At 40.7% G+C, this 25,284-nt stretch overlaps 1 protein-coding gene across 1 annotated transcript in view; it reads left to right on the top strand.

Moving 5' to 3' along the window:
- Window positions 1–25,284, top strand: part of SPARCL1 (SPARC like 1) — a 54,270-nt gene that overhangs the window by 16,159 nt on the left and 12,827 nt on the right. Inside the window, exons 2-8 of the mRNA XM_043447653.1 lie at window positions 11,545–11,608; window positions 15,019–15,186; window positions 15,694–16,659; window positions 18,113–18,182; window positions 19,192–19,310; window positions 20,012–20,132; window positions 22,243–22,379. Of these exons, the coding sequence (XP_043303588.1) occupies window positions 11,555–11,608; window positions 15,019–15,186; window positions 15,694–16,659; window positions 18,113–18,182; window positions 19,192–19,310; window positions 20,012–20,132; window positions 22,243–22,379 (1,635 nt within the window). The 5' untranslated portion in view covers window positions 11,545–11,554. The remainder of the gene's footprint in view (window positions 1–11,544; window positions 11,609–15,018; window positions 15,187–15,693; window positions 16,660–18,112; window positions 18,183–19,191; window positions 19,311–20,011; window positions 20,133–22,242; window positions 22,380–25,284) is intronic.

Below are 25,284 nucleotides of genomic sequence, written 5' to 3'. Positions count from 1 at the left end.
AGGAGGAAGTGACAACCCACTCCAGTATTCTTGCCTGGAAAATCCCATGGAGAGAGGAGCCTGGCGGGCTACAGCCCATGGGGTCGCAGAGTTGGGCACATGTTAGCAGCTGAGCACGCACACTTGAGATTAGTGGGTGGCAAAGTAAGATAAGGAACTCTGAAAGGAATGATGAAGAGATGTCGAAACAGGATTATTGCACAGTTTTGCCTAAAATAAGTCTGTGGAGATCCTCTAAATATAGTTAAAGTAATCCCTCAACTACACACTACAGGATGGAAAGAATGTACTAATTTCTCCTGTGCTAGAAAGAGATAGATCCTTGAGAATGTTGAAGCCACCCCTTTGGAAAATCTTGCATCCTTTGGCTTCCACGCTCCTCAGTCACAACTGCGCACAGTGGTCAGAAGGATGGGCAGGAAGCTCTCATTGAATGGATGGATGGATGGATGGATGGATGGATACTCTATGAAGCAGAAGTGAGGTGACAAGTGGGAATACATGAATGATGCATGGGTGAAATACTTACGATTGTACCTGGCACGTAGTAAAATCTCAAAAAAGATAAGCCATTGCTTCAGTTACTATATTAACCAGCCAAGGGTGAGAACCTATTTTTTCAATAAAATAATACACTGATGTATATGTGTTCTACTTCTAAAGAATATTTCACTCAAGATATTTAATGCCCATGCCAATTCTTCATTGCTGCTTACAAATTGTGACTTTCAAGTAACACTTATTGCACAACTTCTCAAGATTTCGTGGGTCAAGAGTCTGGGCACATCACTCAGGGATACTGAATTGGCAGGTGAGCTGCTCTGCAGGGTCCATAGTGGCTCCACTCAGACACACTGTGCCTTTGCAAGCTTTGAAAGCTGGGGTCAGCAGGGGTCGTTAAACAGTGTCTACAGTAGGGCGACAGTCTCTTACAAAATGGCTTGGAACTCCCAAAGCAAAACGTTCTGAGAGATTCAGGTCAAAATTCCAAGGCTTCTTATGAGCTAACCTCCAAAGTCCCAGGGCATCACCTCCACCTCAATCATTTGGTCAAGTAAGCCACTAAAGCCAGTCCAGATTCAAGGGGAAGAGAATTTGACTTCACTTCTCAATGGAAGATGCAGCAAAAAATTTACAGTCATCATTACTATATCATATGTTTATGCATATTAAATGAAAAATGTTAGAAATTGTCTCAAGACAGTGACTCACATGAATTAGAATAGAGTTAACATTCGTGGGTATTTAGTTCTTAATGGAAGACCTGTTTCTGCCATATCAATGTCTCACCTGGATATTTGTTTTGGTGGTCTATGGGCCAGCCAGTAGAAGACCTCCAGGCATTTGAAATTTCAAATCCTGGGCTTCCGCAGAAAAGCCATACCTATGAAACAGAACATACCTGTGAATATACCTATGAAACAGCAGTCATCTTGTAAAACCCCAGACGAGTTCTTCTATAAATTTGGTAATGAGACATTTTGTTTCTAAGAGAAGGAAAAGGCTCTCCTTGAATTTCCCCACCATCTCTCATCTTTAACCTCTGTATTCCCATGGGGGGAAAATGGGACGAAGGGAAGAAAATAATAACTGAAGGGAATTCCCTGGTGGTGCAGTGATTAGGACTCCATGCTTTCACTGCTAAGAGCCTAAGTTCAATCCTTGGTTGGAAAGCTAAGGTCCTGCAAGTCACGTGGCACAGCCAAAAAAAAAAAAATGATGATAGTTTAAGAACTCTGGGTAAAAGGATGAATTAAAGTCTCTGTGAATTATTACTTATTACAGTTATTAATCTATCTTTAGCCTTATGAATGTTTCAATGAAATGATATCTTTTTTTATTTTTATAGTTAGTAAAATTGTCAAATGACTATTTGATCACATTTGAGTCTCAAAACAACCCTAGGAGATAAATAGGAAAACTACTATCGTTTTTCCTGGTTTGTAGATGAAGAAACCAGTGACTTGACCAAAGTCTCTTGGCTAGTAAAAAGTTTATAGTTCAGGTCAGCGGACTTTCCTAGTGGTCCAGTGGCTAAGACACTGCACTCCCAATGCTGGGGTCCCAGGTTTGATTTCCGGTCAGGGAACTAGATCCCACATGTCTCAACTAAGATCCAGCACAGCCAAAAAAATAAATAAATGTTTTTAAAAATTTTATATAGTTCAGGTCTAGACTTAGATCTTCCAATTCCATACTATACTTAAATTCCAGGGCTCCTTACTTTCAGCTATGCTGCTGCCTTTGAATAGTTCATACATTTGGGCAAAATCACATTTATCTAATTTCATATAAACACTGCATATTTAAGTCTTCAAGAATAATAATAACTCTATATTCAAAAATTTTTCTCACTTCTGCATTTTTATACAGAATTTTATTTGCTCTTTCTGCAAAAATAACAATTTGTATTCTGTAGAGTGCACACCAAATTTGACTGTCTCAAAATACATGTCTTTTTACTTACCCAAGAATAAATGGTATTCATCATACTTAGCAAGAACATCATGGGTTTCATTTTCAAAGTATTTTGCAAGCATCAGCTAATTAAACCTTCTACAGTCTCCAGTCTGACTGTTGTTTTAAAAAATCTCTCATTTCCCAGAAAAGTTCTCCACTCTGTCTTATTTACACAGATCAGTATACTTGTTCAGTTCTTAAAATAAGAAGCAAAAGGCTGTGAAATTATTTTTGATCAGTATGTCGCAAATACAATTAGCTCGGTGACTAATCAATTAGCTAATACAAAAATGCTCAGTGACTAGTCTGAAGGACAAAGTGGAACACGGCAGGAGAGCTCAAGGCCTTTTGCCTTCTAGATACTGGACGGTTCCACAAAGTTCTGTCTTTAAAAATACAATACAGGCATCTGCTTTACAATTAAAACTTAAGGTGGTTTCCTGCTTGGATCATTCTAAATGACATAACCATAGTCTTCCTTTAAATTTTGTTTTTAACTTCATGTGGAAATAAACATGAGACCCCTAAAACACAGTTCCATCCTGGGACACAGTAAAGAATCAGGGACCATGCAAGAAAGGTTGAAGTTGACTCCCCAGAAACCTGCACAGCTGACCACTGAAGCTCATACAACAAACTCATCCTGTCTTCACATGTCTTCTCCACAGCTCTGCCAAGATTCTCAGCATTCTATAGTTCATTTGAGATAAGGCGAATGTGAAAATAGCTCTTAACTAAGACTAGAAAGACACTAACTTGCAAATTTTATCTCCTACCGATGGATTAGATGTATGTGCAAAACTAGAATTTAAATGTGTGAAATATAGGGCAAGTGAGTTGGTTTTACTGAGAGAACTAAATGTGAACACATTCTGGAATTAGGACTCCTGGGCAGCTTGAAATCCACAAGGGGAAGAAGACTTGAAAAGGGGGAGGAGAAAAAGTAAGGAACACTGAAGGCTGATTTCTCTTATACCACACTAAATATAGGGCTTCCCTGAAAACTCAGTTGGTAAAGAATCCACCTGCAATGTTGGAGACCTTGGTTCGATTCCTGGGTTGGAAAGATTCCCTGGAGAAGGGATAGGCTACCCACGCCAACATTTTTGGGCTTCCCTTGTGGCTCAACTGGCAAAGAATCTGCCCACAATGTGGGAGACCTGGGTAAGATCCCTGGGTTGGGAAGATCCTCTGGAGAAAGGAATGGCTACCCACTTCAGTACTCTGGCCTGGAGAATTCCATGGAGTGTGTACTCCATGGGGTCTCAAAGAATCAGATACTACTGAGCGACTTTCACCTTCACACAAAATATATGACATAAATGGCTATAATGATACTATTATTATGGGATTTTTTTTTTTTTTTTTTTTGGCTTACTGGACCTTAGTTGAGACATATGAGATTTTAGTGTCCTGACCATGAATTAAACCAGGCCCTCTGTATTGGGAGCATGGACTCAGCCCGTGGACAACAGGGAAGTAGTCCCTATAATGATAATCTTGATGGCAAGCACCAGACAGAGCAATAGAAATAATACTCATTTACACATGTATGTTTTGAGTTTACAAAGAGCTTCGCCGCCTCAGTGGTGCCCTTTGACACTGGACTTGTTATTCCCATTCTGTAGATGAAGTTTGGCAAGATTCAATAATTTGCTCAAAGTAGTATTTAGTACTTGGCAGAGCCAGGGCCCAAAGCCAGACTTTAGATTTCCAGTCTGCAGCCTGTTCTGTGAAACCATCTGAGAACCCCGGACTTGGAGTCCAGAGTGCCATGTTCTAGTCCTTACTCCCCTCTTAAGCCTTCACACGTGTGCTCAGTCACTCAGTCATGTCTGACTCTTTGTGACCCCAAAACTGTAGCCCACCAGGCTCTTCTGTCCATGGGATTTTCCAGGCAAGAATACTGGGGTAGGTTGCCATTCCCTTCTCCAGGGAATCTTGCTGACCCGGGGATTGAACCCGGGTCTCCAGAGTTGCAGGCAGATCCTTTACCATCTGAGCCACCACGGATATATGTAGCCAAATAAGATAGATACTTCAAGCTTCTGTTTCTTTTTTTTATTTTTTGGTCACACCATGCTGCATGTGGGATGTTAGTTTCCCAACCAGTGATGAAACCCACGCCTGCTGCAGTGGAAGTGCAGAGTGCTAACCATTGGACCACCAGGGAATTCCCAAGCTTCTGTTTCTTTGTAGTTAAATGTTATCTATTCTCGTTTCCTTATTGGATAAAATGAGATGGTATGCAAGAAAATATTTTACATGCTGTGAAATGCTATATAAATGTGAGGAAGGTGTAAATATGTCCAACTTAATGAACTGATATTTCTAGGGGCCTCACCTCAACAGATCCCTACAATTAAGCTTTCTTCCCTCTTGTCTGGAAGAACAAAGAATCTCTCCTCTTCTGAGTATTATCAAAGGCTTCAGTTCAGTTCAGTTCAGTTCAGTCGCTCAGTCGTGTCTGACTCTTTGCGACCTCATGGACTGCAGCAAGCCAGGCCTCCCTGTCCATCACCAACTCCTGGAGTTTACCCAAACTCATGTCCATTGAGTCGGTGATGCCATCCAACCATCTCATCCTCTGTTGTTACTGAGCAAATATTTATCAAGGGCTTACTGACATTTTATCATCTTACTTAATCTCCATCATCACTTTACAGATAAAGAACTGAGGCTTCAAAAAAGCTGAATAATTTACCCAAGATTAAACAAATTAAGTACTAAAGCCCAGAAAGTCCCCTTTCAGAGCCTATGCTTTTAATCACTGAGCAATACTGCCTTCCCAATGACTGAGGCAGCTTCTTTTTTTTCCCCCATTTTCATTATCTATTACTGCATAACAATCCACCCCAAAATCAAATGGCTTCAAACCGATCCCCTTATTTGCACGGGACTCCGCAATCCGTTCTGAGCTCACCTGGGTCTTTCCTCTGTTGACTTTGTCTGGAGTCGGTTGGGAGGCTTCAGCCAGCTGGGAGCTCTGCTGGGGCTGAACTTCCTACAGGCTCTCATCCTCCAGGCTCTTCTTCGTGTGGCCACTTACTGGTCAGCAGTCTGGACTGGCCTCCAGTCCAGGCTTTTTTACATCATGGCACATGGCTTCCACAGGACGACAAATCCCACTGTGTAAGTGCTTCCCAAGTCTCTGCTGTCATCATACTAGCTGACATCTCATTGACCAAGTAGTCACAAGGCCAGGGGCAAAATCACAGTGTATGAAACCCAGGAGGTGCAGTTCAGTGGAGGTCATCGTGTTTACCACAGCTCCTGTCTTCCCGTCTGCCTTCTCATTCATTACTTATGCCTTCCCCTCCGCATAGAAAATGCTTGGATGACCACGTAGGTGTCCGACCCTTTGTGACCTTATGGACTGTAGCCCTCCAATCTCCTCCATCCATGGGATTCTCCAGGCAAGAATACTGGAATGGGTTGCCGTGCCCTCCTCCAGGGGATCTTCCTGACCCAGGGATCGAACCCTCATCTTTTATGTCTCTTGCATTGGCAGGCGGGTTCTTTACCACTAGTGCCACCTGAGAAATGGATCGGCATATTGGAATACAAATAAACATTTCCTGTGACTGCACTTTCCCCTCTAGCTATCATCTTACTCTCCTTCCTTTCATAGCCAGCTATCTTTTTTATTATTATTATTGATTGATTGATTTGGCTGTGCTGAGTCTTAGTTGTGATGTGTGGAATCTTCAGTCTTTTTCGTGGCACGAAGGATCTTTAGTTGTGGGATGTGAACTCTTAGGTGAGGCATGTGGGATCTTGTTACCTAACCAGAGATCAAACCCCAGCCCCCTGCATTGGGAGCAGAATCTTAGCCACTAGACCACCAGGAAAGTCCCTCCCAGCCAACCATCTTAAGAGTGAACTACTGGCTGATTCATGTCAATGTATGGCAAAAACCACTACAATATTGTAAAGTAATTAGCCTCCAACTAATAAAAATAAATGAAAAAAAAAAAAAAAGAGTGGACTACACTCACTGTCTTCACTCCATTGCTGTCTATTTACTCCCCAGTTACTGCAGACTGGCCTCCATTGACAGTATCGCACCAAAACTACCTACTCTTCTTCAACTCTCCATTAACATCTGCATTTCCAAAGGTAATGGATAATCCTTAGCCATGCTTACTTTGACCTCTCAGTAACATTCAACATTTTCTTTTTCTTACGTGACTCTCCTGTATTTGTATCTTTAGTTCTTCCCATTCTCCAACAGCACCTGATGATCTACACTAACCAGTGTGCTGGCTCCTGCCCCCTGTTCTATTCAACAGTATGAAATGTAAGCTTTTCATGCTTTCTTCCAGACCCGTTTATCTAAGTATGTGGAAGTCTCAGTTGCTCAGTCATGTCTGACTCTTTGCAACCCCATAGACTGTAGCCCACCAGGCTCCTCTGTCCATAGAATTCTCCAGGCAAGAATACTGGAGTGGGTAGCCATTCCCTTCTCCAGGGCCTGGAACCCAGGTCTCCCACATTGTGGCAGGCAATCTCTTTACCGTCTGAGCCACCAGGGAAGCTGCTTATCTAAGTATATCTCTACTCAAATTCAACAAGTTCAAAACTAATTCATCATCTTTCTTCTAAAACTCTTATAATCCCTTGTCTTAGTATTAACACTACTGTGTACCCAGTGGCCCAAATTAGAAATATAATAGCCCAACCCTCTTCCTTCTCTTCTTTCCACAGTATACGATTTGTCATTAAGTCCTAACAGTTCTCAAAACTATCCACCGGTATACCAGCAAATGTTTTTACAACCAGCTTTTGCAGGGAGATGGTGGAATTAGGTAGCATTTGAAGATTTCCACAGTGTAATCCTCCTGCCATGGTTGATTTCAAGCTACTAATGTGACATCACTGAATAGACTTGGGAAGAGAAGTGCATTATCACACATTATAGAGTATTTCCACCTACAGATACAACAGGCATAAATAACCTTAAGAGAATAAGTGGTAAAGTAGTAAAAATAAGTATAAAGAGGTGAGTTTTTAGTATTTCTTTTGTTTTTTAACATAATTAAATTGTAAGTGTATATAATTTAATTTTCAATGATGGCTTTGTTTAATAACCAGCTCACAAGATTCCTGGAAAGTTAGCAACTGGCTCTCACGAGCCAGGACAAGCTGGATCTGTCTCTCTGTTTTCCGTTCTCAAGACCAAAGGCAAAATTTAAGGCTCTGACCATCTCTCATCTTGATATTGCAATTTCCTCCTGGTAAGTCTTTCTACTCATCTGTCCCACACATCATTGCACCAAGCATCCTTTCTAACATTCAGATGTGATTATATCATTCCCCCACTTACAATCAGTCATTGAGGCCCCATAGTTTTTCAGCTGGAATTTAAAATTCCTAGTTTAACACACAAAGACTTGCCTTGTTTTGAGCCTTATCTCCCTCTGCTTCACCCACTAACACCCTAGGAACACAAACATACACTGTCTTACGACTCTGGACCGTCACCCATGCTGTTTGCATCCTCAGATTGCCCTTCTGTCTTTCATACAGCTAACTAGTACTGACTGGTTTTTCAAATCTCAGGTCAAAAACGTCCTCCTGTGAAAGCCTTTTCTATACAGTAGAGTGCAATGGTTAAGAACACAGCATAAAAGCCAACTCCTAGGTCTCAAACATTGGTTCTGCCACTTAGCTGAGTAACCTTGACCACGTTACTTAACCTTAATTTCCTTACTAATACAATGATGAAAATCAAGTGTTAGCCGGTAGAATTATTTAAAGGATTCAAAGAGTTAGTATGTGCAAAACCCTTAGAATGGTACCTGAAATTTAAGCCTTTAATACTCAGTAAATGTTAGCAGTGTGTGTGTGTGCTAAGTCACTTCAGTCTTGTCTGACTCTGTGTAGCCTGCCAGGCCCCTCTGTCCATGGGATGCTCCAGGCAAGAATACTGGAGTGGGGTGCCATTTCCTTCTCCAGGGGATCTTCCCAACCCAGGGATCAAACCCATGTCTCTTATGTCTCTTGCATTGGCAGGTGGGGTCTTTACCACTTAGCGACACCTGGGAAAACAATGTTAGTGTTATTAACTACCTAATTGTAAATGCTTCTTATCTGTATTTCCGCTGCATTATGTACACACTCAACAGATTATACTAAATCATCAATTTACTCGATACCCTCGTTTGTAACTCTTCAGACAGGAACCAGGTGGCCCTGTGCTTAGGCAGAGTCTAGTAAGTGCTCAATAAGTGAATAAAAGAGTGATTGAGTAATGCAGGCTCTGGCCAACTAGATACATTTTTCTTTTTTATTCATTTGGTTTCATTAGATTTGAGAAAGTGAAGGGAATTTGTGAGATCCTATGATTAAATCAAAGGGAAATGTGTTCTCAAATGTAATTACCTATACATACTGCTATTAAAACTAAAATCAGAAGGAAATTAGCCTTAAAACCCACAATATTTTTGCTGATTGATTCTGCATTTGTGTTGCTACCATTTTAAAGAAGAGTAGTTAACAGTCTCTTAGCCTAATCCCATTGTTACTTGTGATGAATGTCAGAAAGACTCCTGGAGTTAAAGGGAGCTTTGGTCAATGTGTGAGCAAAAGGACTTTAAATGTTCCACTGGAAAATTCTTCTGACCTCACAGCAAAATTTAAATTATATTATTTTCTAAGGCTCTACATTGTTGTCCAAGAATTGCTATTTGACTTTTATGGAAAATGAAAAAAAGAAAAATGATGAACTGAGCACCTCCTAGGCATCAGGCATTTTTATAAACACAATTTCTTCTTCTTTTCTTTCTTTTTAACTGAAGGATAATTACGATACTGTGTTGGTTTCTGCCATACATCAACATGAATCCGCCGTATGTATACACAGTCCACTCCCTGTTGAGTCTCCCTCCCACCTCCCACCCATACTATTTCTTCTAATCTTCACAGAACTGAATTAGATGTTGTACTAGGGTTCTCCAGGGTGGTGGGGGGTGGGGGTGGATATATATATGTTATGTGTACAGAGAGAGAGAATGAATGTAAGAAATTGGCTCATTCAATTATAGACACTGGTAAAGTTCTGTGATTTGCCTTCACAAGCTGGAGACCCAGTAAGCATGGTGATCCCAGTTAACTTTGCAGCTCTGGTCTGAAGGCCTGAGCACCAGGGACTCTGATGAATATATGTTCCATCCAGAGAGCGTCCATCCAGATCAGTGTTCCCGCTCAAACAGTGAGGCTGAGGGAGCAAATTCTCACTTATTCCAACGTTTTGTTCTATGCAGGTCCTCACCAGATTGGATGAAGTCCACCCACACTAAAGGGCAATCAACTTTATGCAGTTGACTGATTGAAATGCTAATCTCTTCGGAAACACACTCACAGATGCACCTAGAAATAATGTTTAACCAGACACCTGGGCATCCCACAGGCCAGTCAAGTTGTCACATAAAATTAACCATCACATAGCCAACAAAGACCTACTGTATAGCACCGGGAACTCTGCTCTGCGTTATGTGGCAGTGGGGGTGGAAGGGAGTTTGGGGAAGAATGGATACATGTATATATATGGCTGAGTCCCTTCGCGGTCCACCTGAAGTTGTCACAACACTGTTAATTGGCTATACTCCATACAAAATAAAAAATTTTTTTAAAAATTAACCATCATAGGTGTTATCCCCATTTTCAGATGGTGAATCTGAGTCTCAAAGTGTTATGTAACTTGCCAAAGATTCCATGGATGGCAAGTGTGGGTTCACGTTCAGATATATATGTTTCTATCCCAAAGTGCCATGTTCCTTCTACTAAGCCAGTAGTTCTAAATCAGGTTAATTTGCCCTCCAGGGTGACTTGGCAATGTCTAGAAACAGTGTTGGTTATCATAACTGGCGGGGATCGGGGGACTTGCTATTAACATGTAGTGGGGAGAAGTCAGCGATGCTGCTAAGTACATCCTACAATGCACAGGACAGCCCCCACAACTAAGATTTATCCAGCCCCAAGTGTTACTAGTGCCAAGATAAAGAGACCCTGCACTAAACTATACTATTTTATATTCTAACTGTTTTCTAAAACAGTAGAAAAATAATGTGCCGATCTAAAACATAAATGAATAGAGTTCCATAAATCTAATAAATACTAATGGAATGAGTGAGTGAATATTAAATTCTAGATTATGATTTTAATAGCCCTACCTGCCTTGGAAAATTTGGGAAGAGTAAGTGATGGGTACATGAGAAATTATTTTTAAAAGGGAGTCAATTTCTAGGTACAGACAGAAGCAAAATATTGTTCAAGAAAAGAAAGGTAAGTATGATTCAATACAAGAAATTACTGTTTGGCTCAGTTGTGAAAAATATTTACATTGTTATAATGCTAAATAATGACTTAAATAGGAATTATGATACAATTACTTTAGGAAGAGGGGAAAGAGGAGAAGAATATTGTGTATATGTGTGCATGTATGTTATGTGTGTGTGTGTGTGAAGTGATAGCTGATACAGTATTAAATCAGTTGGAAAATGTTTAATATTAATACATTTTTAAATACCTACTTAAGCATTTATTTTAAAATATGAGTAACTAACAGAAGAAACTGCTCCCTTTCCTTAAAGCATCAAAGTATTATTTAAGCTCTAGGGATGCATTTATATATAAAACTCTGATTATAAGAAAAATCATCTTAAAAAGTCATCTCCCCTTTCTGAAACTCTACACTAAATATGTGAGTTTCTCCAATACCAAGAAGCAGTTTGTTGAATCCAAACCTAACACACTATATTACTTCACTTTGTGACTTTTACATTCACTGTGAACACTTGAAAATCTTCAGACCTAAGATCTGCATACGCCTCCATCTAAGGAAGCACAGTCATCAACAGAGAGAGATTCTGCCGAACACAGCTGGGCCAAAAAATCCAGGAGTCATTCTCCCTGGGACACGATTCGGTGAAAACTGTCATGAATCTGTCTTTTCAGACACACAAAGACAAGTGCCTTTAAATACAAAGGACAGTATCAAGTTCGGTATTTGCTAAGAGTATCTTTTAACTTCTTACAAAGAAACTTTTACCCATGACTGTTAATTATCTTCTTGATTTACAGGTCTAGAACAATGAAGACTGTGATTTTTTTCCTATGCATTTTGGGAACTGCAGGTGCTATCCCGGTAACTGTCCTTTCCTCTGTTTTTACTTAAATCTCTCCCTCCTGACATTCAGTTTAAGAATCCTCCCTTTTAAAAAAATGTTCTTGAGCTTGTGCTATTTACTTAGTAATGTGTTAATCATATCACTTGATTTTATAAAGCCTTAAACTGTTAAGAAATAAATAGATCAAGGACAGCCCCAACCAAAAAATAAATAAGTAAATAAAAGTGTTCTTACATAGTAGTTTATAATTCTTTTTTAATTTTAATCATATTATTTTTCCCATGCAAGGAATGAATGACTAGTAAAAATGAAATAAGGCACTTTTTAAAAATAAATTTTTTTAAGAACTATCAGGCTCTACAAATATAAATATAAGTGAAACTGTTTATTAACAGTCTGTTAGCCAAATACCAAAGAGAAAAGGAAGAAATAAATTCTCCTATGGAAGTTCACCATACTAATATTAGAAATCTAAGAAATTAGTTTGAGAAATCTTGGAGCAAATACCTACCCTCTCCAGCAGTATTTTCTGCAATATCAATACATACCGACTGAGAAATTCTGAGTCTATAATAGAAACAGGAACCAAACGGTTAGGCACAGGAAAATGATATAAATAAATCAGATCCTAACTCATCCTTGGAGCTATGTCCAAGCAAGCATGCTGAAAGCAGACAGGACTAAAACATTCTTTTCTTCACAGCCAGATATACTGGCCCCAGCATTCACCCTGTAATAAATCAGCTTCACAGAAATCAGATCATTTGAGACTGTGTCAACAGCCTCAAAATACCTGAAGGCTGTCTTTGTTTATTTCTTTGTTTGATTATAGCTTGGATCATCATTTGGCTATCTCCCAAGAGATCTATATCAACCTTAATCAAACTAAGGGATTTGTGCCTTTTTTTCCCTTTCACCAAATAAAGGAATCAACCTTCTTAAAACAGACAAAGCATTTTATCTCTTATCCCTTCTCTCCCTCTCTATTACATCCAAGATTCTGTCCTTGCTTTTTGGATAGCTTCTGGTTGCCATCTGTGTCGGCAGAGATAAACACCATGCCATCCGGACCAATAGTTCTTAGAAAACAGAATTTGTGGCCACCCCTGAGAATCGTGCTTAAGTAACAAGGAGCTACTCCAGCTGGAATTATACATTGTCCTCTGAAATTACAGAAGTGGAATCACTATTTTCAGCGTAGAGGGAAGTTCCCACAGAACCATTGTTTTCTTGCCCTTGCAGCTGTTGTCACAAATGTAAACAGGGCATCAAAAGTGTCTTTGAACCAAATGTTTGAATGACACGCCTGTCTACAGACACAGTCCAGATGTTTCCCTATTAGGAAAACGTGTTTTAATACAGACTCAGTCCAAGGGCAAAAAGCTAAGCATCTTTTCAAAGGATGTACCTATTAAAAATATTGTATCATTTTCCCCACCGGCCTGAATTCTCCAGAAATCAGTGGGTTCTGTATGGTTAGGAGATAACCATAACAGAATGATGAAACAGAATTTCGCCTTTGAAAATTCCTGAAAGATAAGCTTTCATGTTTTTCATGCATTTCTTCCAGCTTGCTGAGGGGGAGTGGAGGAGGCAGGGCACAGGCTAGGGGAGCAACTCTCCACGAAGCCAAAGATCCCCACCCACTACTGTCATCCATCAGGCCAAACTGGCCACCGTTCTTTCTCCACATTCCCCTGAGGGCTTTTCTGGAGGGGTCTTCCCTGGTGGCTCAATCTGTAAAGAATCCACCTGCAATGCAGGAGACCCGAGTTTGATCCCACGGTCTGGAAGATCCCCTGGAAAAGGGAATGGCAACCCACTCCAGTATTCTTGCCTGAGAAAATCCCATGGACAGAGGGGCCTGGTGGGCTACAGTCCATGGGGTCGCAAGAGTTGGACACGACTTTGCAACTAAATCACCACCACCATGTGTTTAAGACTTTGCCTTCCAATGCAAGGGGTATAGGCTCAACTCCTGGTCAGGGAACTAAGAACTCACATGCCTTGCAGCCAAAAAACCAAAACACAAAACAGAAGCAATATTGTAACAAATTTAATAGAGACTTTAAAAAATGGTCCACATAAAAAATCTTTTTTAAAAACGGTTTCTCTGGATACTTTATTCAAATATATGATCATCCCTTTTAGTTGAAAAGGTAATAAGCAAGAGAGGAAGCCACATCTCAAAAAACCTCATACACTATATATTTCTTTATATTATACAATCAACAATATAGGACCTACTAATGGAGTAGACGAGTCAATTCAAATAAAATCTGAGTTTTATACCTACACTTGGACCTGTCTGATATCTGAGTATCCACAGTATCTCTCTGATAAAGATCTGTGATAAATACCTGCCTAAGATACCAGACAGTTCATATTATTACCACTGTAGGATATTACTACTGGCTATAGTGATTTTTCACTAGGATTATCCCTTTAAAATTCAGGAAATGTGTTATATACTTAGCCTTATCTTGATATTTCTGCTCATTGCACCTTAACAGATGAGAAAGTAGAGATGAACAATTTGTCAGACCACCAACAGATAGTAAATAGCACAGTCAAAACTTGAAGGGAGGTCTCTTGGCTCTACGTCCAGTTGTTTGACTTTCCCATCAAGCCTCACTGCCCAACTCTTCATCTATGCCTCCAATCTTGCTAGAAATAGAACCATTCCTCTAGAGGAAACAATATTCAATAGCTATTCAACCCCACTAGACCTGGCATCCTGTTTCATATAGTTTATTAATTAGTTTAAGATTTAATTATTTTTTACTATTATACTTGATTTCTCAATGGATATAAGATGGATAGTGTTACAAAAATATATAAATACAGAATAAAGGATTTATAACTTTTTCTTCTAATTATCAGTGAGCACTTATAAGTTAACTTATAAGTTAACTTATAATTTATAAGTTATAAGATAAGTTATATAATTTATATATAACCTTTAAGTTACAAGTTATAACCTATAAGTTAACTTAAGAAAATGTTCAATGCAATGATAACCTATGATTAAACTGACTTCAATCTGACTTTATGCTAAAGAGTTTTCAAAATCATGAAGTTTAAATGCTTTGTAAAAGTTTGAAATAATTCAGAAAATTATTTTGGAAATAATTTGAAAATAATTCCAAAAGTCGAAAGTTGCTATTCTTGAGATCATTTTGCCCTATTTTCCCCTAGTCTCTGCAATGTAACTTTTTCTTAGTCATGATTGGGATTTTGTTTTCACTTAAGATCATATTCTGACTGTTTTCTTATATCTTTAAAAATTCTAGAGAGTATCTTTTAGCTGATGTTACAAATGAAATATATTACTACTAACAATGATGACAAGAAAAGATAACTAGACATTTTAAACATTAACATCTAGGCATGAATAACACAAATCAGTTTTTAATTGTTTTTTCAGACACAAGCAAGGTTCCTATCTGATCATTCCAACCCAACTGCTGACTCCTTGAGTTCCTTCCAAGAGGCTGAAACATCCGAGCACACTGCAATCCCTCTTGTAGAGGTTGAAGATGCAGAAAATGAAAAGGAAACTGCAACATCCATAGAAGACCATTCCCATCTTAAGGTAAAAGGAATATGGTTGTACTAGTACAATGTTTTAAGTCTCCAAAGGCCTCAATTTTAAGGCATGGTTAAACAGACTACCTTATTCACTCTAAGTTTAATTTTTTTAAGATGATGATCATAGAAATACATGTATACGTATGACTGAGTCCCTTTGCTGTCCACCTGAAACTATCCCAACATTGTTAATTGGCTGTACTCCAATATAAAATGAAAAGTTTTTTAAAAAAAGATAATGATCATATCAGCTGCCTCCAATCTCTAAAAGAATTGTGAGGATTAATGAGTTTTACTTCTTGGGCTGAAGTGGTACATAATTCTTATGTTTCACAAAATTCAAATTCAGGTTAAACTCACAGTTGTTGAATGTGAAAAACATCATAAATAAGTTTATAAGACATTGTGTGGAAAAAAAGAATAATGACTATTCAATGTTGCTTATGAATTGCCAATATGATGTGGATATAACATTATCACTTGTTTCAAGAATAAACTTTTTTCTTTTCAGCCTGAAAAATCTTCAGTGCTCAAGTCAGAGGAGGAAAACCATGATCAGTCAGAAGATCAGGAAGAGAGTTACAGCCAAAATCTGGGATTACAGGACCAAGAGAAAACTGAAAGTGACTTAACCGAGAATTCGGAGTATTCACCACCTGAAGGCACATCGGACCTAAAAGAAGACATGAGTGAACCTCAAGAGGAGAAACTCCCAGAGAGCTTCCTTGCTCATGATGTTAGTTCCATTGTAGATTCTAACCAACAAGAAAGCATCACAAAGACAGAGGAAAACCAAGAACAACCTGTAGATGACTCCCATCCTCAGTTGAACAGTCAAGACCTAAGTGATCAAGGAAACCAAGATCAGGACACAAATGGGGAAGAGGAAGGAGGAAAAGAGCCAGGTGAAGTTGGTACCCACAATGATGATGAAGAACAGGAGACAGAGGTTCCCAAGGAGCCTTCTAACAATGAGCAAGAAGAAGACAGTACCCAATCTGATGCTGTTTTGGAAGAGTCCTATCAACCAACTCAAGAAAGCAAGATGCAGAAAGAGGAACTTGAACAGGGTAGCCGAGAACAAGAAGAGGAAAACACCAATGCAGAAATGGAAGAAGAAACTGCATCAAAAATTGATAAGCCCAGTCAAGATACAGAATGGCAGAGCCAAGAAGGAAAGCCTGGCCCTGAAGTTATCAGCAACCATGAGGAGATGGATAAAAAGACCCTTTCTGAGCCTTTACTGGTGGAGCCTACTGATGGTGGTAACATCATGGCCAGAAATCATGGGGCTAAGGATGACAGTGATGATGGCCCCAGACACAGTGCAAGTGAGGACTACTTCATCCCAAGCGAGGAGTTCCTGGAGAATGAAAGAGCTCAGTCCATTTACTATCCCACCAAGCATGAGGAGGAAAGGGAAGAAGCACAAGAGAATGAGAACGTAGAGACCAGTGAACCTGTAGGAAACCAACAAGTGAGATTATTTTCAATGATGCTTGTCTGATAAAGTGGTTAGCTTTATAAAAAAAAAAAATAGCCATGACCTTTCTCTGTGCTCTTGCAATCTCTGTGCTTATCTCTCAGTACCTTAGTAAAATATCTGATAATTATGTATTTTTCTTTGTATCTCCATCATTAGCCTGAAAATGCCTGTTTTATTTGGGTTCCCCTAGAAGAGACCCTGGATTTTAGTGCAGTTTGTTTGAGAGGTACAAGGACAAAGAGGAGTGGAGAAGGGATTCAGGGAAGAAAAGGAAGGTAATCAGTGGTACATCAGTAAAACCATGTAAAGCAGGTTTCTCTGAATTATCGAATTTGGAGAGTGAAGGAGCTATGGCTTTTACACAAGCTGAACTTTACTAAGAGAGGTGTCAATTTCCAAGTAGTTCCAATCTATCCTTGAGAAAGCCTTCTAGAGTATCATGGGTTTCCAGGCACCGAGATGCAGATACTGGCAGCTGAAAGTTCCTGGTGCTAACTAGAAAGGTAAATTCTAACAGATATGAGGGATGGGAGACGTGACAACAGCTGCTTTCATGCCTTGAGAGCAGGTCATAGTCAGGCTGAATCACCAATATCTTGCAAAATGCCTCTAACATAATAGATTCAGCAATGTTTGTTGATTTAGCTTATAGGCAACGAACAAAGACTTCAGCCACAACTTTATTAAGCAGACATGCACCAAAATCAGGGAATAGCAACAGGGAGGGGGAAAGGAAGAAACATACTGTTATTTGGTTGTTTAATCATTTGGAGCTTTCATGCAAAACCCTGGCAGGCACCCACTAGAAGCACCTGATACAGTTTTTTGGTGGGCAAGGTAGACAGTAATTTTGATTCCTGAGAACTCTGCTGCCGTTCTAAGTTAGGAGTTTTCTTACATTTTAGAAACCTGGTAAGAAGCTTTTCCCAACAGCTTCATAGAGATTACTGACGTAATCGTGTGTTAAGAGGATCGCATGGTGATACCACATTTCTACTGTCTTCCCAAACCAAAGCAGGAGGTTCCAACTTTGCTTCTGGTGTTGGTTCCAACTTTTACTGGGTAACCCCAGACAATTACAACTGAACCCAGTTAATAACGATAGAAACAAATCCTGTTTTCAAAGGGCTACTGTCTCTTTCCACCGCTATGGCTCGTGTCTCCCTCTGAGATCTAAAATGATTGGGGCAGGGACTTCCCTGGTGTCCAGTGGTTAACACTCTGTGCTGCCAATGCAAGGGGCGTGGATTCGATTCCTGGTCAGAGAAGTAAGATCTCATATGCCATGCAGTGTGGCTAAGAAAAACATTTTTTAATGATAATTAAAGTAAAATAAAATGATTGAGGTATGAAAAGATCTGTGAAGGAATGCACAGTGAAAATATAAATAATGGCACAGCTTTCCTCTAAACAGACTTCCACTTCTGCTTTTGTTATTATACAGGCCGAGAAAGCAGAGAGCTCACAGAAAGATGGGAGTTCAACTGAGGGTGACACGAGGGTGCACAGTGTCGGTGAGAATGCGCTAAGCCACCGTCTACGACTGTATCAGGGGAGCGATGGAATGGGCCACGCTGGGCTATCCCCATCCCTTCATCAGAATTTTTTCTCTCCCAACTCTTCCCCTAGGAAATGCTCCCATAAATTGTCAACATTCTCCTGTGCACATTTGATAGACAACTGTGGTAACTGAGTTTACCAACTGGAAGTCCAGTTGCAATATTACTGGTAGAATTCTTTTTCTCGAAATCATTTTGCTTTGAAGAAGCATTCATTCTGCCTTATTGACACTCAAACCCATAACTTAAGAATTTAGATTCCATATTTAATTAAGATCTAATCTCAATCTTTGAGTTTCCTCAGTGGCTCAGATGGTAAAGAATCAGCCTGCAGTGTAGGAGACCTGGGTTTGATCCCTGGGTCAGGAAGATTCCCTGGAGAAGGGAATGGCTACCTACTCCAGTATTCCTGCCTGGAGAATTCCATGGACTGAGGAGTCCAGTGGAGTATAGTTTATGGGGTCGCAAAGAGTCAGACACAACTGAGTGACTAACACTTTCAATCTCAGTCACACACCCCAATCACAAAATTTTAAATTTAACCGATAAAATTCTCATGGCTTATTTAACTTTTGACCAATTTGTGCAGCATGGCATTGTAGATGTCAGACTATGACCATTACAGGCTGGCCAAGAACTGTTTGTTCTTTTTAAATCCCCAATCCAAACTGCATAGAAATCTAGCCTATTGTGTAAAATAACCTCATACCAGAGAGTCCCACTTGGAAACCAACACATTCATCACGAGGGAGGGGATCTATGCAGCCTACAGCTGATTCACTTTGCTGTACGGCAGAAGCTAACACATTGTAAAATCATTATACTCCTCTAAAAAAATTGTTTTTAATTTCTAATGTTTCCCCAAATTTTCTCTTATTCATGAAAATGGAACTGTCTGGGTGAATCTGAGTTTACGTACTCAATTTAGCTTTGTCCATGTTTCCCGTCCAAATTTTTCTGTTAGATTCTTGCCTGAGCTTCCAGTGCAAACGGGGACACATCTGCAAGGCTGATCAACATGGAAAACCCCACTGTGTCTGCCAAGATCCCGCATCTTGCCCTCCTACAAAACTCCTTGACCAAGTAAGTATTTTACAAAATGCTCTTTAAGGGACATCAAACGGTAGGGTGATTTGAATGAAAGTAATTTGCAATTGAAATGGACTTCCCTGGCGGTCCGGTGGTTACGAATTCACCTGCCAATGCAGGGGACACAGGTTCAATCCCTGAACTGGGAAGCTTCCTCATCCCCATGCCGTAGAGCAACTCAACTCATCAACAAGGGAAGCCACCAGGATGAGCAGTCCTTGCACTGCAACTAGAGAGCAGCCTCCGCTCGCTGCAACGAGAGGAAGCCCATAGGCAGCAGTGAAGACTCAGCACAGTCAAAAATTTAAAAATTAAGTTTAAAAAGAAGTAAATGCCCCTGTTATCATCTAATATTTAAATAATAGCCAAGAGAAACAAATGCCAACAAAATCAAAGAATTTCAACTGTGCTCCCAAATAATAATGGCATTGATGTAGGATTCATTTTGAAACTCATTCTATCCTTGGAATCATCTGCAGTTTTTACTTTGCATTTATCTAGAGCTAAATTGTCATCACCGTGGGTATAAGTTAGTTGATTTTGGGGGGCCTGATGGGGTAGTTATGGTTTTAATAGCATCCCCTAGCTGACCACATTTTTGGCTCAGCAGTTGGTTAAACAGCCTTTAAGGAGCAGAGTATTTTCCCAATGGACATCCGTCAACTTGAGGTTTTTCTCATGCTTATCTTTCCTAGGTTTGTGGAACTGACAATCAGACCTATGCCAGCTCCTGCCATCTCTTTGCTACCAAGTGCAGACTGGAGGGGACCAAAAAGGGGCACCAACTGCAGCTGGATTACTTTGGAGCCTGCAAATGTAAGAGTCCATCACTCCTGCCAGCTACCATTGCCAAAACAGCTTGGGGTGAACCTGAATCAAAAATATATGTACATATGTACTCATATATATAAATGGGCTTCCCTGATAGCTCAGCTGATAAAGGCTCCACCTGCAATGCAGGAGACTCTGGCTCAATCCCTGGGTTGGGAAGATACCCCTGAGGAGGCATGGCTACCCCTTTCTTGCCTGGAGAACCTCATGGAGAGAGGAGCCTGGTGGGCTACAGTCCATGGGGTCTCAAAGAGTCAGATATGACTAAGCGACTAAGCACAGCACAGCACAGCACTCGTATCTATGCAGACAACATGAACAACAAAATCTAGTGTAGTTCTGAATCCAGGCTGTATATTAAGAGAACTGGGAAGGCTTTTTTTTTTTTTAATTAGAAGAATGGGGACTTCCCTGGTGGTCCAGTGGTTGGGACACCATGCTTCCAATGCCAGGGACGCAGACTCCATTCACAGTTGGGGAACTAAGATTCTATGTGCCTTGCACCACAGCCAAAATAAATAAAATAAAATAAAAATGTTTAATAAAAATTAGAAGAATAATTCCCAGGCTTTAACCATAAGTGATTCTGATTTAATTGGACTGAGTTGAAACCTTGGCTTGTTCTTCCATTTGTTTTCAAAGTAACCTAGACAATTCTAATGTGCAGCCAACGTTCAGAACCACTATGATAATGTTATCCACTTAATAACTGAGATGAATCATTGGAATTTTGCTAAATTAGTTGTCCTCTTCCCAAGTTAAACTCTGCCAAGAAGTTTTAACGACAACTTATTCTTCCAGACTCTTTTAAAAATTGTCTTCCTTCCCCAGGATATTCTCAATTGTGTTTGCATCTTCTGGTCACTAAATGATTCTCCACATGGGCAGTGCTCACTAACCTCTCCTGTCCTTCCGGACACACAAGAGGAGTCAGTTTCTCAGCCCTCTTGATGTTAGATGCAGCCATATGAGTTGCTTTGTCCAGTGAAATCTGAGCAAAAATCATCCATGTGAGTTCTGGGCAGAGCATTCAAGAGCTGGTATATGGGGACTTCCCTGAGGGTCCAGTGGTTAAGACTTCACCTTCCAATACAAAGGGTGAGGGTTCAGTCCCTGATTGGGAAGCTAAGACCCTACATGCTTCTTCACCAAAAAATCAAAGTGTAAAACAGAAGCAATATTGCAACAAATTCAGTAAAGACTTTAAAAATGGACCACATCCCAAAAAATTCTTAAAAAAAAAAAAAAAAAGATCAGATCTGACTTTAAAAAAAAAAGACTAACGAGCTGGTGTATGAGCTCCCTTCACCTCGTGTTGAGATGGTATTGAGATGGTGGCGTCTCCCCCACCCTGAGCCCCAGAGAGACTGAGATGAGCAGAGTTCAGTTGCCAACTTGTATGGGACATGTAGCAGGATTGAGAAATAAATGTTTGATGTGATATACAACATAATGGTATAATATTATGCTGTCTAATACATTTGAAAGTTGCTAAGAGAGTAGATCCTGAAAGTTCTCACCAGGAAGAAGTAAAAAGTGGAGGTCACTATACAAGGTTATGAATGTTAACCAAAATTGCTGTGCTATCCATTACACAATATATATGTAAAGTCTATGCTATACGCCTTAAACATACAGGGTGGTATGTCAATTATACCTGAAAAAAAAAATGTTCCTTTAAGTCAAGATTTAACATTATTATCACAGTATTAGCTGACTTCTACCTTTTTCTCTTTTCTCCTAATAAATAACTCTTGTGACCTCCACCTCTGAATTCCACTCTCTGACTCTTGAGCAGTGGTTCTCAGCCCTGGCTACACGTCACAATTACTTACGGAGCTTTTAAAGCATCCTGATTCCTAGGCTCCACGCCAGATCAATCAAATCTTTGAAAGGCCACTGGCATCTGGTATGGCTTTACAATGCTCCTGGCAATTGTGTTTCGGCAGCAGGATAAAGGACCACTGTTGTGACAGAGGACCAGTGAGGATGCTATCAGTCACCGGAAGGTGTTAAGCATCCTGTTATGAGGATTTTTCCTGGGACAGGAGTAAGACTTCAAAATTAAAATCAGTGTACTTTCTGTTCGGAACAGCTATTCCTGCTTGTACAGACTTCGAAGTGACCCAGTTTCCTCTAAGGATGAGAGACTGGCTCAAGAATATCCTTGTGCAGCTTTATGAACCTAACCCTGAACACTCTGGATATCTGAATGAGAAGCAGAGAAATAAAGTAAGTTATCCATGGTCAGCTACCCCATCTGTCTACCGGGGAAAAAGGTATGGGGCGGGAGGGAGGGAGGGGGAGGGCTTACCTTCCTCTGCATAACCACACCTGGTTGATACATATGGATAAACAGAATAGTAGAGGTCATTGTTCACGCCCCAAAGTTTGGGACACGGCCAAACCCCCCCATTTCTACACACAGGGCAGGGGCCTTAGCAAGGGCTCCGGATCTTATAACCCAGAGCAAGCTCTACTCACCTCAATTCAGTGTTCGTATCTTCAGGCCCAGACATATTATTTAAATCTAAACCTCTTTCTTTCCCTCATAGGTCAGACACAGATTTAAGATATAAGATCAGTTCAGTTCAGTTCAGTCGCTCAGTTGTGTCTGACTCTTTGCAGCCCCAAGGACTGCAGCACACCAGGCTTCCCTGTCCATCACTGACTCCCAGAGTTTACTCAAACTCATGTCCATTGAGTAGGTGATGCCATCCAACCATCTCATCTTCTGATAAATCCATTATTAACAATGTCAGTAATATATTAAGATGAAAAAGGGCAGAATATTGGTTCTAGAAGTTCCTGGAGGAAAACTATCATCTGATAGTTATTGAGTGTACACCAGGTACCTGGAATTGATTTACATGCTGGAAATACAACAAAGAGGAACCCCCCGGCGGCTCAGAGCTAAAGAATCTGCCTGCAATGCAGGAGGCACAGGAGACCCGAGTTTGATCCCTGGATCGGGAAGACCCCCTGGAGAAGGGCATGGCAACCCACTCCAGTATTCTTGCCTGGAGAATCCCATGGACAGAGGAGCCTGGCTACAGTCCATGGGCTCGCAAAGAGTTGGACACGACTGAAGCGACTTAGCACGCACAATACAGCAGTGAACCAAACAAAAAATCTCTGGCTTCACGAACTTATATTCTAGGCAAAGAGACAATATATAGTTATATACATGCATGCTAAATCACTTCAGTCATGTGCAGCTGTTTGTGACCCCATGGACCACACATAGCCCGCCAGGCTCCTCCGTCTGTAGGATTCTCCAGGCAAGAATACTAGAGTGGGTTGCCATGCCCTCCTCCAGAGGATCCTCCTGACCCAGGGATCGAGCCCTTGTCTCCCTCATTTCCTAACTTGGTATGTGGGTTTTTTACCACTAGTGGCACCTGGGAAGCCCATGTATGTGTATATAATTATGGGGCTTCCCAGGTGGTGCTTGAGGTAAAGAACATTCAATACAAAACAGGGAAATTTCAGTGGAGATACCACATGGCATCACACCAAGACTAACTTGAGACGAAACAGGCACAGGATGGAAATACTTCGACCAGGGTCCCCAACTGCTGGGATCTAATGCCTGATGATCTGAGGTGGAGCTGATGTATGATACTAGAAATAAAGTGTGCAATAAATGTAATGTGCTTGAAAGTGAAATGAAAGCATTAGTCTCTCAATCGTGTACAACTCTTTGTGACCCCATGGACTGTAGCCCGCCAGGCTCCTTTGTCCATGGGATTTTCCAAGCAAGAGTACTGGAGTAGTTTGCCATTTCCTTCTCCAGGGGATCTTCCTGACCCAGGGATTGAACCCAGGTCTCCTGCATTGCAGGCAGACTCTTTACCCTCTGAGCCACCAATCATTCCAAAACCTTTCCCTCCTCTGGGTCTATAGAAAAATTGTCTTCCGTGAAACCTGTCCCTGATGCCATAAAGTCTGGGAACCACTGACTTAGAGGATTAAGTCATGCCAATCAGGAAGAGCAGGACTTTTCACCAACTAAGTGCCTAGATCAGTTCAGCCCTTTTCATTCAAACCTTCTCATTGTTTTAAGAAACATCATGGGGGGTACTCTTTTGCCCCCTTCTGATGCCTATGTCAGAAGCTTTCTCTATCTCCTTTATACTTTAATAAAACTTTATTACACAAAAGCTCTGAGCGATCCAGCCTCGTCTCTGGCCCCGGATTGAATTCATCTCCTCCGGAGGCCAAGAATCCCGCGTCTCATCGTTCAGCAACAACCTTTCATCTTGGGGGCTCGTCCGGGATCCTTCAGGACAAGATGGGCGTGACAATCTATGTGAGCCTACTTCTGCTGACTCCAGAAATCCTGAGTCTGCCGTTTGATCCTCAAGACAATGCCTTCCTGTCCTGGGCTCACTCCTATGCTGCATTCCACAATCGGTCTAACGGCTGGGTCTGGGGAGCACTCCCCTCTTCATCAGTGGAAGGCGTCCCATGGTGGACATCTCCACTTCAAGGAAAGGACTTTCTCCAGGTCTGCGAATACATTCGACAACAATCACATGTGATGCCTCTGCTTCGTCTGATGATATCTAACAACCCTAGAATGGACTGGTGCAATACTCCGTACCTTAACTACGGACATAACGTGACTTTTAATTCTGATTGTTTTGTTTTTGCTGTTTGGTCTGTGCATCTGTAACTGTGTAACTGGATTTGTTTCTAGTAGCATGAAAGCTTTTAAGTTACAAATGGTTGCTCAAACTCCTGCTATCACTGCAGCTTCTCCCTACTACTATTTGGGGCCCCTGGATCAGATATCCTCACTATGAGGATTAGGAGAATATGTTGCCTCACCAGTTTAGGGACAACGCCCCTTGTCAGCTCGGAAGCAGTTATGGAATGAGAACGACGCCCCTTTTCCCTAGGCAACATAATTCTCCTAAAAGAAAAGGGGGGAATGAGAGTCATTGCCTAGGCAGGTTGATAAGAAGTCTAGGGGTCCCCAAGGAGAGAGAGGTCTGGGATATTCAAGGAGGAAGAAAGGACAAACTTTTTTACTTTTTTTCCTCTACATTCCTTAGGATTATATAACAATAATGTATCCTGCCTGAGGACAGTCTTTGGATTAAACCCTCTGGCTAATTCTGTTATCTTAAAA

Source organism: Cervus canadensis, chromosome 26 (assembly GCF_019320065.1).
Source record: "Cervus canadensis isolate Bull #8, Minnesota chromosome 26, ASM1932006v1, whole genome shotgun sequence".
Lineage (NCBI taxonomy): Eukaryota > Metazoa > Chordata > Mammalia > Artiodactyla > Cervidae > Cervus > Cervus canadensis.
The sequence above is the reverse complement of the archived record's forward strand: the minus strand, read 5'-3'. Positions and strand labels throughout refer to the sequence as shown.